We start from the raw sequence: 18,124 nt of genomic DNA, 5'->3' as shown, positions 1-18,124 counted from the left end.
TAATATAAAAAATTCTCTAAAAACTTAATAAGATCTTTAAAATTCCAAAAAAATAAAAAATAAAGAAGATTTTTATAAAAAATATTATTTTTGAAAATTTAAAATAAATTTTTATTTTTCTTTTTAAAAAATAAAACTCTTTTTATAAAATTAATTTGAAATTAAAATAGAAAATAAAATTTTATTTTCTATTTTAATTTCAAATTAATTTTATAAAAAGAGTTTTATTTTTTAAAAAGAAAAATAAAAATTTATTTTAAATTTTCATTTCTAAATTAATTTTATAAAAAGAGTTTTATTTTTTAAAAAGAAAAATAAAAATTTATTTTAAATTTTCATTTCTAAATTAATTTTATAAAAAGAGTTTTATTTTTTAAAAAGAAAAATAAAAATTTATTTTAAATTTTCATTTCTAAATTAATTTTATAAAAAGAGTTTTATTTTTTAAAAAGAAAAATAAAAATTTATTTTAAATTTTCATTTCTAAATTAATTTTATAAAAAGAGTTTTATTTTTTAAAAAGAAAAATAAAAATTTATTTTAAATTTTCATTTCTAAATTAATTTTATAAAAAGAGTTTTATTTTTTAAAAAGAAAAATAAAAATTTATTTTAAATTTTCATTTCTAAATTAATTTTATAAAAAGAGTTTTATTTTTTAAAAAGAAAAATAAAAATTTATTTTAAATTTTCATTTCTAAATTAATTTTATAAAAAGAGTTTTATTTTTTAAAAAGAAAAATAAAAATTTATTTTAAATTTTCATTTCTAAATTAATTTTATAAAAAGAGTTTTATTTTTTAAAAAGAAAAATAAAAATTTATTTTAAATTTTCATTTCTAAATTAATTTTATAAAAAGAGTTTTATTTTTTAAAAAGAAAAATAAAAATTTATTTTAAATTTTCATTTCTAAATTAATTTTATAAAAAGAGTTTTATTTTTTAAAAAGAAAAATAAAAATTTATTTTAAATTTTCATTTCTAAATTAATTTTATAAAAAGAGTTTTATTTTTTAAAAAGAAAAATAAAAATTTATTTTAAATTTTCATTTCTAAATTAATTTTATAAAAAGAGTTTTATTTTTTAAAAAGAAAAATAAAAATTTATTTTAAATTTTCATTTCTAAATTAATTTTATAAAAAGAGTTTTATTTTTTAAAAAGAAAAATAAAAATTTATTTTAAATTTTCATTTCTAAATTAATTTTATAAAAAGAGTTTTATTTTTTAAAAAGAAAAATAAAAATTTATTTTAAATTTTCATTTCTAAATTAATTTTATAAAAATCTTCTTTATTTTTTTAATTTTTTTTTGGAATTTTAAAGATCTTATTAAGTTTTTAGAGAATTTTTTATATTTAATATGTATCAAATAAAAGTAAACATGTTAGTAAATACATTGAAAATGTCAGTAGCCCAGTTGTAAAATACCTTGCCATTTGACCAACCAACCTGGGTTCGAATCCAGGGGTCTACATATTTTTAATTTCAAATCATGTAAAACGAAAACGACGTCATGTCACTTAACGCCAACAATAAACGACGTCAAATATTTCTGTTAAATTTGTTGACGGCGTGCTAAATTGACAAGTCAGCGAAAATATTGTTAATTAATTTTAAAGTCAATGAAAGTTTAGTGTTTTTTTGGTCAGCCCAAAAGTTTATGTTTTTTTTGGCAATTCGTACAAAGTTGAGGATTTTTTTGACCGAATTCTCTTACTTAATCATAATACTCTAAATATAATTAATTGGACTTAATACTAGTTTAGGGCCCTAGGCCCAACAATTTGTATGGTTAGAAATGTCTTTTTACATATCTAGGGTTTCAAGATTTTCACTATAAATATGATTTGTTTTTACAAGCATCCCCTAGCCACAACACCTGAGAACACCACATAAAACATATCAAACATTCCAAGAAACAAGGTATCCCTGGAACAAAGCTAGATCCATTATAAGGTATTCGAATTTCTATCCTAAAATCAGTTGGTGATAATTATATGTTGTGTATTCTACAAAACTATACCTGGTAGATGAACATTCTCTTAGAATAATTCTCTTAGAATATAAGGATTTGAGCTTAAGTGTAGTATTAATCTTTTACAATAGTATAAAATATGTCAGATCTTTTTACAAAACTAAATGTTTTCCAAGAGCACAAAATGAAATTTCAGATTTTTTAACTAAGATTGCGAGATCTTTTCATAGTGAACTTTGTTACATATGTTGTTCTATTCCGGTCTCATTATCTAGACAATTTCAAGTTTGAGTAATAGAATAACCGTTCGCTGTAAAAAAACTAAATTGTTCAAAGTTTTCTGAGTTCATAAAAAATACAAATCATACCATATGATTTTGATAAAATAAAGTTTGACTATATTAAGAATAAAATATTTAAATTCCTAGAGAACTAGGAACAAAAAGCTTTATTTTTTTCTCCGTCTTAAATCTTTCGAAAATTTATCTTAAAACCAATTGATAATAAGCAAATAATGGGTGAATGGTCTTTCATGTACCATGTTAAAAGTTATCATATTGAGATTTTTGACTCAAAACCAGTGTTTTTAAAACCGGACCGGAAGCTGAACCGGAAATATTTTGGGTCACGGTTCAATATGGTTCGACCGGGTCAAACTTGGTTCAATAATATAGTTTAATATTTTTTTAGTATGTAAATATAAAATTAATATTAGTAAACATGATGCATAGTTAAAATATAAATCAATTTTGAACATAAAATATTATAAATATAAATTAGTGTCTTGTTTATATGGATGGGTTTTAGATTTTCGATAGTTTTAGTGGTTTTTATTGGTTTAATAACTTTGAAATATAATCCGGCTATGTGGCCGGTTCATGGTCGAACCAATTAATAAACCAACCCGACTATATAACCAGTTCACGGTCGAACCCGATCCAACCATCGGGTCGGTCCGGTTTTAAAACCACTGCTCAAAACCAATTGATATTCAATTTCTTTCCAAAACCTTATATTTAGTATATTGATGATATGAATTATCATTAAGAATTAAATTTTAAAACATAATCTAGTCAATAAATTAGGAAATCATTGATAATATCTTTCCTTGATAAAAACATAAAGAATATTCTTTGCACATTAGAAGATAGTTACTAGATCTTAACAATATTCACGGATATATTCATAATTTGTTTCCTTCTTATAAAGATTTTTTTCTAGTCGTCAAAAAAAAATATTATTTTCTTCTAATAAATTCATTAATTAGAGAAGTAAAAGCATATCTACTAATTACCGCTGGGTATAAAAAGTTAAAAACTGTATATAGATTTTGAATCTCTCTTTCAAACAATGAGGCAAAAAACACTGTAAAATTATTCTTTTTTTGTTTGTCCTTGGCTCAGTGGTTATGGTTTGTTTTGTACATAGTTTTCGTTGTTTTGTCCGTATAAATAACTGATGGTTTCATAAATTTTCTGGGTAAATGAAGGAACATCGCTCATGATTTCATATTAGTAAGGTTTCTCTTATTATGTCTCTCTCTTTCGATCTCGATTTTCTCGCGTATTTTTCTGATTCGATTAAAGCGTCGATGGATGTGTCGATAGGGATGATGTAATTGAGACATATCGAATATGTTGTGCTGTTTGGTTTGGTTTGTTTGTTTGAAATTGGATTTGATCCAATTCTCAAAATCTGATTTCATTCTGCTCTGCTTTGTACATTCATACATGTTTGGTTGCTCTTTTTGAATATTAGATCAGAATCTCTCTGTTCTGTCTCTTTTTGAATATATGATCAATCATTTCATTGTGTGTTTTCAGATATAAATTTGCATATAAATCGATTTAATCACTTGTTTGTTGTGTTGGCTATTGGATTTGAGAGACCAATCAATTTTGTAAATTTGCAGCAATGTCTTGTGGAACTGTAAGAAAGGTTACACGGCAAGATATCAAAGTGGTAAGTTTCTTGTTGCAATTGAGTAAGAGGGATTGTGTTTTGGGTTTTTCCTAAATGCTCTATGCTAATGTGCGCAGGTTAAAGCTTCTATGGAAAAGGAGGACAACGACGACAACCTTTATAAAGACTGTGTAAAAGGTGGAGGAGGCGCTAGTGTATATATCACTTGGCTAATTGGTGATAAGGTGAGACATTATTGTCTGTTAACATTTTTTTTGTATGTGTTGTTTTGATGTTTATATTCTCTTCAGAGACCACTTCATGATGTGATGGGATTCAAAAAGGAGATCAATGATATCAAAATCGACATTGCTCTTCAATGGTATGTTGTTTTTTTTCCCTATTGTCTTAGTTACTCTGAACAAGATCCTATTGATCTCATCCAATGTTGTTGTTTATAACAGGTATGTAGATGTATATTCAGACACAGTATTAGGATATGCTAATGGCATCCACACCATTGATGGCGGAACACACATTGATGGTGCGAAAGCTTCAATAACAAGAACTATCAACACCCTTGGTAAAAAGAGGAAGTTTGTCAAGGTATAATAAGACCATTCACATCATTAACTAGTTTTGTCTTCCAGGGGAGGCATGTCTGATGGTAATATAATTTTTTGTTTTCAGGACTTAGACTTAAGTGGGGAGCATATTAGGGAAGGCTTGACTTGCATTGTCGCAGTTGTTGTTACAAAGCCTGAGTTTGTAGATCAAACAAAGGTACATAGACAATATTGATCGTGGTCCTCTTCTTTGGCAATGATATATCTGTTTAAAAAATAGTGATTTTTTTGCTAATGTATTTGTCACATATAATCTGGAAAAAGAAGAAATTAGGAAACCCAAAAATCAGGGAAATTGTTGACAAATCAGTCCAAGAGTACCTAACGGAGTATTTTGAATTGCATCCAGATGTATTTGAGAGCATTTACACCAAATCCTTTAAGGCTTACCAGGTATGATATTGGTGATAATACCTATTGATACTACTGTATCTTCAGTTATTTTATCTATATTTTTTAAATTAAATGACCATGCCGACTCTTTCTATTAATAGAAAGCTTTGGCATTGAAGAGGGCAAGGAAAGTGATTTTAACGCCGCGCACCGTTCCTCAGAATCTGACCAACAGCTCTTCTGGAAAATTTGGTATGTTTTAGTAAATCACAACATGAGTTATGTATTATGATTTTTTTTGGGTACATATAATATGAATGAAAAACCTGGGGGCAAGTCCTAAACTCTGATGTTAAACAATCATCCTACTCATCACCACGAGTATTGCACTATGGAAGCATACACATGGTTCCAGTAATAAGTAGTGTGGCTAGAGATTAGATCTCGTAGATTCAGAGTGAGAATTATAATAAGGAAACAATATAGTTTTTAATTAAAGTTTTTTCCCATGCCTCCAGAAATATTTATAGCCATAGGAGAATCTTCAGGTGGCGCTGCTAAACATGGTGATAATGACAGGCGTTTCCAGGTAATACATTCTTTTTGACTTTAGATTTTATATCTTGGGCAATAAGACAACAATACTCCGCATTCATGCGGACTATTGTTGAATGCTTGAGAGAAGCCATACTTTTAGGATTTTATATCTGTGCAATAAGTAGAGTCTAGACAGCTCGTGAGAATTGTCTGAAAGAGATGGAAACAAGGCATTGGTGACTCTTTATGAGTATGCCAATGCCTACCAGCCAAAAAGACATCTGTCTTGGTGGCTCTGACGGTTATAATATCTATCTCTTGCCAGAGCAAAAGGACACTGGAACAGCCTCTGAGTAATGGTGCAGCAGTCTCTACAGCTCCTCCTGGAAGATCGTTAGAGAATACTATTGATTCAAGGGTTGACAAGAAACGCCAAAAAGTTGTTCCATCCTCACAACATCCCTCCTCTTCTTCACGACAAACTGTTGCTGCTGCTTCAAACCGACCAAACCGTAAAGATGTTGGCGCCAAGACCCTCAAAGGTGTATCCACTGGCTCTAACAAAACCAAACCAGTCATCCCAGTCGGTCCTGGTTTCCAGGCTGAAATTCCTATTTGGATTGCGTCTACCAAGAAGGGGAAGTTTTACGGTAGTCCCGGAGATTCCGACACTCTTAGGTGGATTGGAACGGCTGTTTGGCCAACATATAGCCTAAAGAAGAAAGATCACCACAAAAAAGTCGGTGAAGGGAGACCAGACTCTTGCTCTTGTGCTAATCCAGGATCAGTTGATTGCGCGAAGCTACACATTAAAGAAGCAAGGGAGCTTCTAGAAAAGGAAACTGACGATGCTTTCTATACTTGGAAGTTTGATGAAATGGGTGAGGTGGGATCAAAATCATGGACGGCCAAGGAAGAGCAAAAGTTTGAATCTCTTGTGAAAAAAATTCCTTTGTCTAGTTGTGATGGGTTTTGGAAGTATGCTTCAAAGGCTTTCCCAAGGAGAAGTGAGAAGGATCTCATTAGTTACTACTATAATGTTTTCCTCAACCACCGTAATACCGACGATGACCACTGTGGTGACTTCTTAGCGGATCACAGGTAACTCAAGTTTCCAAGTTCTTAATACTTGATGATTCAAGAACATGTTACATTTTCCCCTTAAACTTTTCTGCCATAGGATTTTTTTCAAAAGAAATCCCTATAGGGCAAATGCACCAATCTAAAATGTTTTTTTTTCTTTCTCCAATTCTAAATAGGTAGCTGTTTTCTTCTTCATGAACCTTGTTAATTACCTTGTTTCACTCAAGAAACAATCTTGAATATTTTCGAATTTGGCACCTTTATTTTCTTAGATCCTTTGAGGATACGTGGACTAAAATGTCTATCATTTTCCTTTTTCTCTTCTTTGTGCATTAAATTTAATATCTAAACTTGCATTAAACTAAATCCAAAATTATCATCGATGTGAGTAAACCTCAAATATCTTTTGTAAAATTTCTGATCGCAATCCATCCGTTCCATCGCAATTCAAAATAACATCTCTCCATGAGACGTATCATAGTAATAGTCTAATGTTATGCATTCCATTCGCCATTTCCAAATTCCGATGAGAAGACCGACCATCACGCAGATTCTATCCCGCGATGAAACAAAAAAACTTGATCGAAACTCTAATATACAAAGCGAATCAAATACATCTCTATTCCATATCTACACATTTGTTATATACTTTATTCATCATCAAATGTGATCTTCATGATCAGTTATCATCAATGCGAGCAAACCTCAAATATCTTTTGAAAGATTTCTGATCTCGCAGTCCTTCTGTTTCTTCGCAATTCAAAGCAAACTTTCACCACGAGACGTACATAGTAATAGTCCATGTTACCGATTCCATTCCAAATTTTGATGGGAAGACCGACCGTTCACGGATTCTATCCTACTATGAAACATAAAAAACTTGGCCGAAACTTTAATATACAAAGGCGAATCGAATACATCTCTATTCCATATCCACACATTTGTTATATACTTTATTCATCATCAAATGCGATCTTCATGATCAGTTATCATCAATGCAAGCAAACCTCAAATATCTTTTGAAAGATTTATGATCTCGCAGTCTTTCTGTTTCATCGCAATTCAAAGCAAACTTTCACCACGAGACATACATAGTAATAGTCCATGATACGGATTCCATTCCAAATTTTGATGGGAATACTGACCGTTACACGGATTCTATCATGCTATGAAACATAAAAAACTTGGCTTAAACTTTAATATACAAAGGCGAATTGAATACATCTCTATTTCATATCTACACATTTTGTTATATACTTTATTCATCATCAAATGCGATATTCATGATCAGTTATCATCAATGCGAGCAAACCTCAAATATCGTTTGAAAGATTTATGATCTCGCAGTCCTTCTGTTTCATTCATCATTCCAAATTTTGATGGGAAAACCGACCATTAGACTGATTCTATCCCGCTATGAAACATAAAAACTTGGCCTAAACTTTAATATACAAAGACCAATTGAATACATCTCTATTCCATATCTATATAAGTATGCACATTTGTTATGTACTTTATTTGTCATCAAATGTGATCTTCATGATCAGTTATCATCAATGTGAGTAAACCTCAAATATCTTTTGTAAGATTTCTGAGCTCGCAGTCATTCTGTTTCATCGCAATTCAAAGCAAACTTTCACCATGAGACGTTCATAGTAATAGTCCATTTCTATAAGTTTAACATCTTTTTTTCTAAATCAAATCAAACTACTAATTGTTCTTGCAATATACTCTCATAGTTTCTCCGTATTTCAATAATCCTAGGATTGAATATCCAAATTAAGTGATGCAGATGTTTAAATTCGAAACATTCTCATTTGATATAAAAAGAGATATTTGGTTTTATTCAATTCTTCCATGAAAACCAATGCATAAAGATCAACTAACAACGCCAACCAAACATTTCATACATCCAAATTCCAATAGATCTGAATGAAAGATGGAGATCTGAATCAAGGTACAACGTCATCTCTGCGTACTGGATAATAAAAGGAAAATTTTCCTCACTACCATGTAAAGAAACTACCATTGAGAGGTGTTGACGAATCTGTCCATAACCGATATAAGATTACCCCAAAAATACAGTCAAAAATCTAAAATAGCTATCTAGATTCATGGGTGTGCATGAAAATCTTCTTAGTCTAGAGGTTTGATTAAGAATTCATTAATGATTTTACGCCATGAAGTCAGAGTTTCAAATTCTATTAAAAGACGAAATCACGCAAATTTATAGAGAAAATACTTAAAACATATATTTAATATGGTGGAAGGAATACCGTTAATCGTCATTCTTATAAGTGCTGTCAAACGTAAATCCGCTTAAGGCATATGAAATTGTTGACTGTATAATCGTCTGTAATATTTTTCATAGTTTACGAAAGCATAATTATTCATCATTAAGAAAAAAAAATTCATGGGTATGTTTTTAGGGGAATTGATTTCATATAGTTAGTGCCAACTCGAAATAACCAATTCGAAAGATGAGTTATGTTTAATATAATTAAAATTGATATTTTCCTATATCAGAAAATTTGAAAAACAAACATAAACTACACAAAAAAAAAATTGAAGTTTTTTTTATTAATTAATTACTATTTTACTAAAACTCAGACATGCGAGGAGGCGAAGAGGAGCAATCACGTCCATGCACTACGAAAACTTAAGGTTAGTCTTTATTCAATAGTTAAGCTTATTAGTTTTTTTTTTTGAAAAAATTAACATGTAATTAGGTTTTTGAAAAACATGAGGTAAATATATATTTTTATATATATATATATATATGTATATGTATATATATATATATACTTATCATAATTAATGTGTAATGTAAAATGTAAGTAGAAATTAAGTTAATAACTATAATTACCTAAATTTCATATGCTTATATTTATTTTTTGCAAGAATCGATGAAACTGCTTGAAGCTTGAGGCTGCAAAGGTGAGGTGAGGCGAGCGTCTTCCTTTGTGCAAACGCCTAGCTCACCTCTTCTAGGCCTCGCATAGGCACGACTGCTAAAATACAATCTTAATAAGAACTACCTGAATTGAAATCAAAACTAAACCAAACCATCCCTAATGCGTTTGATATTATATTAATCTTACCATTTATTTAGATGTTTGTGTCAGGTATGAGATAAATAATTTTCTTGTACAATTTTAAAAGATTATAACGTGTGTTATGATATTTACAATTTTATGTAATATGATATATATATTTTTTTAAAAAATTATGTTTTCATTCTTTTAAATCTACTGAAAAACAATAAAATTTATTGTTTAAGTTTTTTGGGTGATGATTGTTTTTGGTTTTAATTTTTGGTTTTTTGATTTTGTAGTAAAATTTTTAGTTTTTGAAAAACTTGAATGATGGTTTTAGATTTTGGTTTTTAGTTTTAAAAATATTATTAATAGTAAAATGTTTATTCTGGAAAATTAAAAAACATTATAATAACACACATAAACTTATTTAATAAAATTATTTTAAAACAAAAACTTGAAAATATAAAATAAAAACTATCTTGAATCCCATAAAGATGCGAAAATTTGATCTCGAATGCATTCCATACAGTGCACTTGAGTATAATCTAACAAATAATCAACCTCTTAGGTATTGATTGTTTAGATGATTTTTAGTTTTCTGTTTTTGGTTTCTAGTTTTTAGTTTTTGAATTTTCATTTTGGTGTAGATTTTAGTTTTTTGAAAAATTTGAATGGTAATTTTTGATTTTGGTTTTTAGTTTTCTTTTTGTTAACTAATAACATGAAATATTATTAAATCTAAAATAATTATTTTGGAAATAGTAAAACACAATATAATTTCATCAAAAATACTTATTATAAAATTCAAAATAATTTAAATATTATAAAACAAATATTAATAGCTATATTTTAAAATACAGACAATAAATTACACACAAATAAATGTGTAATACTTATAATTAAAAATATAATGAACTTTCCTATAAGTTCTTAGTACAAATATAGTAGTGTAATAAATCATTATTTACCACTAATCTAGCTAAAATTATTAAAACGTACATCAATACAATTGTACATAATTTTTTGTATTGGCTAAATTTTAAAAATATATTTATTTTTATTAATCAGTTTTACTTTTTAATAAGTTATTTTGCAGTTTAATAAATTAAATAAAAAAATGTGTCCATCGGTTCATTATTAGATAAAATACTATTCAACTGTAATAGCTTTAGTAAAATTAAGCTGTGTTATAAATATTATTCTTTTTAAATTTGATTGTAAGTTATTTTAACTAAAAATATCATAATTATTATTAACAAGGTTTAAATTTCTTTTACTAATATAGATTATTTTGTAGTTTTAGAATTTAAATTTAAATGATAGACAAAAAAAATTTGTTGATTCTTAGTAATTTGGAATAGTTACTATATTATCACTAATCTCTGTTTATTTATCTATAGTACTATATTAATGCATAAATATAGAAATATTAATATTTCAACAAAAAGAAAACGAAAAAAAAAATCAAGTACATCGCTTAAGGAAACCAAGAAAATGTGGTTTTTAGTTTTTGCTAAGAAGTAGTTAGTTGTTTCAAAATAATCTTATGACTTTTATGATACTGGATTTTCTTTGAATGTTGAGCCGGCTTTATTGGACAAGCATAAACCCAGTATCAATCTGGTTTGTTTGATTTTTGGCCGATCCTGCCTATTACCAACTTTGAAATTTTGATGATATTTACGTTACTGGTATGGAAATAAATCTTCTTTTGAATACATACAAACACCACATATATAGTCCCCGCAATCTCTATCGGTGATAATATTAAAAGCCACTAATAGATACACAAGGAAGCTTGACACACTGTAATAGTGTTCTTTTTTTTTCCTTAGAACAAATCCAGCAGCAGCATAGTGCAAAGAGACTGCATAGGAAGAAGCAAACACAAGAGTTAGTGCTAGAAAAAAACAGGAACAGATTCTTTGATCTGTCTTCTTGTTCAGTTCTTGAAGTTTTACCATCCTTCAATAAAGCCTTTGTCTCCTCTCTGCTTTGTCTCGAGCTTCTTTTTTTTGTTCTTGTCTTGTTGTCCCCGCAGTTCAGGGACCTCTACTGCGGCTGGATATCCTGCCAAGAGAGGTAAGTACTACATATCTCTTACTTTGCTTCAGAAAAAATGTTTGATTCATTGTTATCTCTCAAAACATACAAAAAAAATAAAAACACAAAAAAATCCTGACCTGCTGGAAGATGATGTTTATCTTGTGCGATTCCCGTGTCCTTCTGCATCTTTTCTTACAGAAGACGCTCCTCTCTTTGTGTTAACTCGTTCAGTTTACAAGTGGAAACACACAAAAGGGAGTAGTGTGTGTGTGATTCGGGATTATGATTCTTATTTTGGTTTTGATATAAAACATTTTGTTGTGAGGATACCTCTTTTTATATAAGCTGTGATTTATAAAAAAAAAAAGCTATAATAATGGCGCGCGGCAACGGCAGATGATAATATTCTTCTTTAGTTTTATTTTTTCTGACTTTCTGTTTATTCGATTATATCTTTATACCTTCCTTCACGAAGGGCTACTGCAGAATCTAAGTTTTAAACTGTGAAAAAGGAGACTTTTTTCTTTTTTAGGTTCTTTACAAATTGGTTCACACTTTTTTATATTTGTTTGGCTTTTTCATCATACCTTTTTTTGGTACAAGTTTTACATCATACTTTTCGTCTCTTTTTGCTGATTGTCATCAAAACTTCTTCCATTCATACATTTTACCCGTACATTTTCATTATGGTTCTAGACGTCCTAACGAGTTTCTTTAACCATAATAACAGAACAGTATTGATCTCTCCTTAACATGATACAAGCAAGGTATTAGCTTCTGTTTTTCATATTACTACGTTAAGAAGCATACTTAAATTCTGATTGATACAAGTGAGAACATACTTATGTGTGCAAATGTGTAATAACCGATTGGAGAAGAGAACCAACACTTTTGGACTTTGATGTCTGTTTGCAGTATTATACGTAAGATACTGCGTTACACATTAAATTGCTTCTTGTTGGCGATTAACAGAGTGATTTAACCTGGAACCGTGATCAGAGATAACTTGTGTGGATTGAGTTGTCCAACAAGTTGTTTGGAAAAGTAATTACTTTTAAATATCATCAAAATAAATTGTTATAGACAAAATCTAATGATATTAATTCGGGATTGGGATTCTTCCTATATGTTTAATGAAAATTTATGTTTAGAACAAAGATAAAAGTGAGTTTTTTTTTTGGACAACAGATGAAAGTGACTCTAAAAATTTAATTAAGGAAAATTTGCCCCTATAACCATAAAAAAAACACAAACCTACTATATAACCAAAAAACTCTCTCTCCCCTTATTTATCTTCCTATTTCTCTCTAACTTCTTACTAAAAATCTAATTACTCTTTTTTTTGGTTATTTGACAAATAAGCCAAAAAGTTAATATGCGTAGTAAAATTGTTTTGTTTCTTTATCATCTCACAATTTGGCTATCGTGGCAAAAAAAACTAGTTCACACTTCACAGTCGTAGTTGATTATATGATTATTACTCATACTAGCTTAAAACATGCGCGGAATGAATGTTATATATAAAAATAGTTTTTATCTATTATTATTTATTTGTATTCATTTACGTATTATGTATATAAATAAATTAGAGTAGAAAAAATAAATCAAAATAATATATCTTGTTTATTTACGATACTTTTTGGTAAATAAATCAAAACAATAATTTTAGTCATTTTATATGGTATATAACTAAATTTCAATGACATGGACATAGATATATAGTATATTTTAAAACAAATATTTCTTATTAATAATTCATACTCATATGATAAACACAAAATTTCTAATGTGCGATTTTTGAATTCAAATTTCAAAATTAAAATATTAATGTTTCAATACTTTTTTAATACAAATTTAGAAATTATCATATTTAAGTATTTTCTATGTTATATAGTTTAATTTTAAACTATATTAATATATGATATGAATGTCTAGTAAATGAGACTTCATATTCATACGATTTATGATCATTTGTATATTGTTATTACCAAAAAAAAGTTAAACCATTGATCACAAAATTTTAGTGTGAGGCATTTAATGTTTTTAGTAATTTATAGTCGTTTTAAAAATTCAAAATATAACATATAAAATTTTTATTATTATATGGTTAATGTGGTTGTTTAATATTTTTTAATATATAAAATTAAACAAAAAAGAGCTAAGATACAAAAAATATTATCAAAAAAATATTATTTATAATCATTAATTTTCATATATACGTTAATCATATTAGGCAATCCATAGCTTTTATTTAAGAAAAATGCGAGAATATTTTTTTTGTACACTATTTATCAATTTAATAGTCAGTTTAATAAAAAATATAATGTAAGTTAAGATGGACCAACATATTTTTTGAAGAATTCTGAATTTTATTTTCATGGTGACACGTGGCTACAAAATAATATTGTAATATTTATGAATTAATATATAAGAGATGTATGCATGTATCCTTAAATAAACAAATTGATTCTTATAAGTTTATCTTACTTTTAGATTTCTCTTTTATTAGTTGGATTACTAAACATAATTTTCTAGATAATTAAAGACATACATCTAGAACTTTTCCAATCATTGGAGACAACTAAATCAACTTGGGACACAAGTGCAAACGTCAAATTGGCAGATAACGTGATTGTTTGGTGGACACCCATCAAGAATACAGTCACGAACTCCTAAACATTGATCGCCAATAACAGCACCATGGGCACAAGTACACTTGTTGTCTTTACATATTACATGTGTATATCCTCTGCAACCACGAGGATCACAGTCCTCGGCTTTGTTACATCGAAATTGGCCTTCACTCCTCATTATCATGTCTATGTAACAATAATTAAATTTAAGTCAAACCCAACCAGACCAGATGATTGTGTACTATTAAATTAAAGGACGGGAGGGGGGAGGTGGGAAAAAAATGTAACCAGTAATAATCATTTTCAATGTTCTTCTCTTAGTTTCCTGCTTAATTTAAATAAATTTCTTTTTTTTTTTTGTAGTGTAAAAATGTTTCATATAAACTAGTTACAAATTTCATCATTTTCTCTAGTTGTTGTTTCTTGGAAAAAGAATATATTCGATCAATATAATATTGCAAGTAAAAGGCAAGTTTAGATTTGATTAAAATTTAAACATGTATTAATATTCACATATATAATGAATTATTTAACATCTGAAAAGAAATGACAGTTTTAGATTACTTACAAGAAGAAGTTAGGAGAACAATGACGAAAATGATTGTTGCTTTTTCCATTCTAATTTTTCTCCTTCAGTATTTTTCTTTCATTTTGAGGGTGATTAGAGACGTGTTTATATAAGTTTTCTTGGTCATCTTTGTAATGGTAATAACTCTAGCTAGATTTTTATCAAACACTTTTTTGGCAATTATTGAAACGGATATTGGTCAGATCAATATATTTTTTGTAACTTAATTAACAGAGTAAATAATTTTCAACAGATTTATATCTTTGACCAAATAATAATTAATTTGACTCCACATATCTTACATCTCAGATTCAGAAAGTTGGATGTTGGGTGTGATTGGCAGTGGTTGTAGGTGTTGTCGACGACTTCATTTATTTATACATCATTAAATTCACAACAATCAAACTTTAATAAAAATTTCAAAATCACAATTTTTGAAATAACCTACAGTTGGACAAGTGCTCTGTAAAGCCAAAAATTCATAGCAAATTTTTGGAGTTTTCTATAAAATTCTAAAACATTAAAATCTAAATCCACAACAAAAAATCTACAGATTTTTTTCTACAACAAAATTTTTAAAGCTACATCAATTACCAATCGGATCCAAATTATTGAATTTTCTTCCTAAATAAGGCATGCATAATAAATAAATATAATCTACTCCATTAACCACATATGTTATTAGAAAACATTGAATTATATAACTTCTATAACTAAAACATAGAACTATATTTCTAAAAGATAGATTTTTTTGACAAAGAAACATAGAATTTTATTACTCACAAACATATTATATTTTATAAACAATTCTAATATATGAAGTCCTATATATATACATTTTTGAATATTCATTGAAATGTGATCTACAAAACATAATATTTCTATAATTATAAATAAATTTTAATTTTATTAATAAAATTATTATTATGTAAAGTATCCCTTTAAGATTAAACATTTGATGATTTTACTGCATATCATGCGGATCTTATTTAAATAAAAATGTGTATTTGTTATTCTTTTCTTAAAAATACTTATTACTTTTGTTTGAAAAAGACTAAAAACAACGAAGACATTGTAAACGCAAAAGAAAACTACTGTATTTTACCACTGATGTCCACAGATATTACATCTCACCTGCATTGATGAATTACATTGGACTTCTTCCTATATATATAGTTAAGACATTCATTTAAAACCATTCCAATCATTAAGTACCGGACAAATAAATCAATTTGGGATACAAAGGCAAGCGCCCTCATAAACACCAGCATAACGATTGCAGATAACGTGATTGTTTGGTGGGCATCCATTACGAACACAGTCACGGACTCCTGTACATATGTTTCCAATAAGAAGGTCACAAGTACACCTGCGGTTTTTACATACTGGATGTGTATATCCTCTGCAACCACGAGGATCACAGTCTTCAGGTTTGTTACGCTGATATCGACCTTCACTCTTCATTATCATGCCTGTATGTATAAACCAGATCAGATTATACCAGATGATCGTCATTCCGTTCGGTTTGTCTTTATGAATAAGAAACCTGAACTACTGGGGCATATTTTTGCGACTTATACTTCATCAGAGGAAAGAGGACTGAAAAAGAGCAAAATATTCATTTTCTTTGTTTATGATTCATCTAAAATATACAGATTCATCTATTTTCTCTGGTCATGATTTCGAGCAATAGAATATTGCAACTAAAATTATGGAAACACACATTGATATTTATATATATAAATAACTAAATTACAAAATACACGTAAAGAAATGACAAAGTTTTGGAAAACTTACATGAAGAAATTAGAAGCAGAACAAAGAAAATTATTGTTAGTTTTTCCATTTTATAATTCTCTTCTGCTTCAATGCTTTTCCTTTTGGAGGGATTCAAGATATGTTTATATGTTTTTGGTCATCTTTGTAACGGAATTAACTTTTAATGGTACTATTAACTTAAGGTATTGATCTGATTTTAAGGTAATTATGGAAACGGATATTCATCAAAGAAATCTATTTGGTACAAAGCTATTTAAGTACTGTAGAATATTTTATTCAAAGTAGTATATATCACTTCTCATAAGCGAAAATTATGTAAATAAAATGAACATGATTATTCAATATTCTTTTTTCTGAAATTTACAGATATTTCAACAAACGAAAATGTGAAACTTCACTCAAATGATCAAATCAATCAGTTTATAACACTACCAGACATCGGTTCTTGTAAACCGAAATCGTCTGAAGTAACAGTAACTGGAACCGAGCGGTTATGTTGATACTCTTCATCATCATCTTCTTGATCTACTTCATGTTCTGATTTAGAGCAATTATACATCTCCTTCTCAGGTATGTCGAGCTGTACACTCTCAGGTAGCTTTGTGTTATGGTTCCCTATAGACATTTCCAAATTCTCTCTTCTAAGAGCATCAGCATTAGTGAACCCCATCAAAGGGGTTCACAAAGTATTTTTTTATTATTATTTTTTTTGTTTAATTTTTGGTTTTAAAAAAAAAAGAAAAAAATTTATTAATTAATCGGACCAATCGCGAGCCGTCACGTGTCGTGGGGCCCGCGATACAATGATAATCCGGGTTCAGTGCAGTGAACTCCCAAAAGACAGGTTTATTGCTTTTGTTTATTTTAATTTTTTTTTTTTCGAAAACTGTGTGAACTCCCCCATTGAGTTAACTGATGCTGATGCTTTAACAACTTTCGACACTATACCATTGCTCGTTCTCTCAGGCTGTAGAAAATCACCTTCAGTAACTGTTATGCTTGAAGTGTTTGCAGCTGGAGAACTGGGGCTGCTACTAAATCCTCTAGTCAATGCAATGTCGACATCAAGACTCTGAACGAAATCAATGAACTTATTAGCAGAAGCTGTTCTCATCAAAGGTCCACGAGTTCTTGTCCAAGAACTCAACTCCACGCTCTCCGTTTCACTATCACTCAACTTCCTGCCCGAAGACGCGTGCAGATTACTCTCAGCGACCAAGTCATCAAGAGAACCAGTCGAGTTCTCTCTGGAGATGACGTTCCAAGATGGGGTTCTTCTAGAAGCATTGAACCTTGTGGTTGAAGCCAAACCGTGATGAGACCAGGCTGCTCTCTCGGCGCTTCTCTTGAGCCTACGCATATGGTTGAGGACAGCTCCTCTCTTTGTGTTGAGTCGTTCAGTTTACAAGTGGAAACACACAAAACGGAGCTGTGTTCGGGATTATGATTCCTATTTTGGTTATGATATAAAACATTTTGTTGAGGGTACTTCTTTTTATATAAGCTCTGATATGATAAAAAGCTATAATAATGGCGGCAACGGCAGATGATAATATTCTTCTTTAGTTGTTTCTTTTTTCTGACTTTCGGTTTATTCGTTTATA

At 28.9% G+C, this 18,124-nt stretch overlaps 1 protein-coding gene and 2 long non-coding RNA genes across 7 annotated transcripts; 1 reads left to right on the top strand and 2 right to left on the bottom strand.

Annotated features, from left to right (window-relative positions):
• Positions 1-1,877: 1,877 nt before the first annotated feature.
• On the top strand, positions 1,878-9,576 carry LOC106329026 (DNA gyrase subunit B, chloroplastic-like). Of its 5 annotated transcripts, none has more exons than XM_013767591.1 (12): positions 1,878-1,956; positions 3,888-3,937; positions 4,015-4,122; positions 4,189-4,259; positions 4,342-4,483; positions 4,568-4,660; positions 4,768-4,896; positions 4,998-5,088; positions 5,355-5,425; positions 5,699-6,474; positions 9,067-9,120; positions 9,358-9,576. In XM_013767591.1, exons 2-12 carry the CDS (start codon positions 3,890-3,892, stop codon positions 9,374-9,376), a joined length of 1,602 nt encoding a protein of 533 aa, XP_013623045.1. In that variant the 5' UTR covers positions 1,878-1,956; positions 3,888-3,889; the 3' UTR covers positions 9,377-9,576. The 5 variants fall into 5 exon arrangements, with proteins under 5 accessions (XP_013623045.1, XP_013623044.1, XP_013623043.1 ...); XM_013767590.1 differs by lacking the exon at positions 1,878-1,956 and adding an exon at positions 3,319-3,494; XM_013767589.1 differs by lacking the exon at positions 1,878-1,956 and adding an exon at positions 3,319-3,489 and having other exon boundaries at positions 9,358-9,575.
• Positions 9,577-11,155: 1,579 nt separating this feature from the next.
• Positions 11,156-11,871, bottom strand: LOC106333473. Its single transcript, XR_001268385.1, has 3 exons — positions 11,678-11,871; positions 11,456-11,564; positions 11,156-11,361 (listed from the first exon to the last, which is right to left on the bottom strand). It is a non-coding gene; the product is annotated as an uncharacterized LOC106333473 (long non-coding RNA).
• A 2,119-nt stretch (positions 11,872-13,990) lies between these two features.
• LOC106334199 lies at positions 13,991-14,810 on the bottom strand. The gene is made up of 2 exons (XR_001268550.1): positions 14,742-14,810; positions 13,991-14,359 (listed from the first exon to the last, which is right to left on the bottom strand). It is a non-coding gene; the product is annotated as an uncharacterized LOC106334199 (long non-coding RNA).
• Between the last annotated feature and the right edge of the window lie 3,314 nt (positions 14,811-18,124).

This window comes from Brassica oleracea, chromosome C3 (assembly GCF_000695525.1).
Source record: "Brassica oleracea var. oleracea cultivar TO1000 chromosome C3, BOL, whole genome shotgun sequence".
Taxonomy (NCBI): Eukaryota; Viridiplantae; Streptophyta; class Magnoliopsida; order Brassicales; family Brassicaceae; genus Brassica; species Brassica oleracea.
Note: the sequence above shows the minus strand (reverse complement) of the source record. Positions and strands in the feature narration are given on the sequence as shown.

Bases quoted from the DNA above. Each gene is read 5' to 3' on its own strand.
- LOC106329026 (XM_013767591.1), top strand. From the start codon at position 3,890: ATGTCTTGTGGAACTGTAAGAAAGGTTACACGGCAAGATATCAAAGTG. The intron at 3,938-4,014 runs GTAAGTTTCTTG...TAATGTGCGCAG, and splicing joins CACGGCAAGATATCAAAGTG to GTTAAAGCTTCTATGGAAAA. The intron at 5,089-5,354 runs GTATGTTTTAGT...CCATGCCTCCAG, and splicing joins CAGCTCTTCTGGAAAATTTG to AAATATTTATAGCCATAGGA.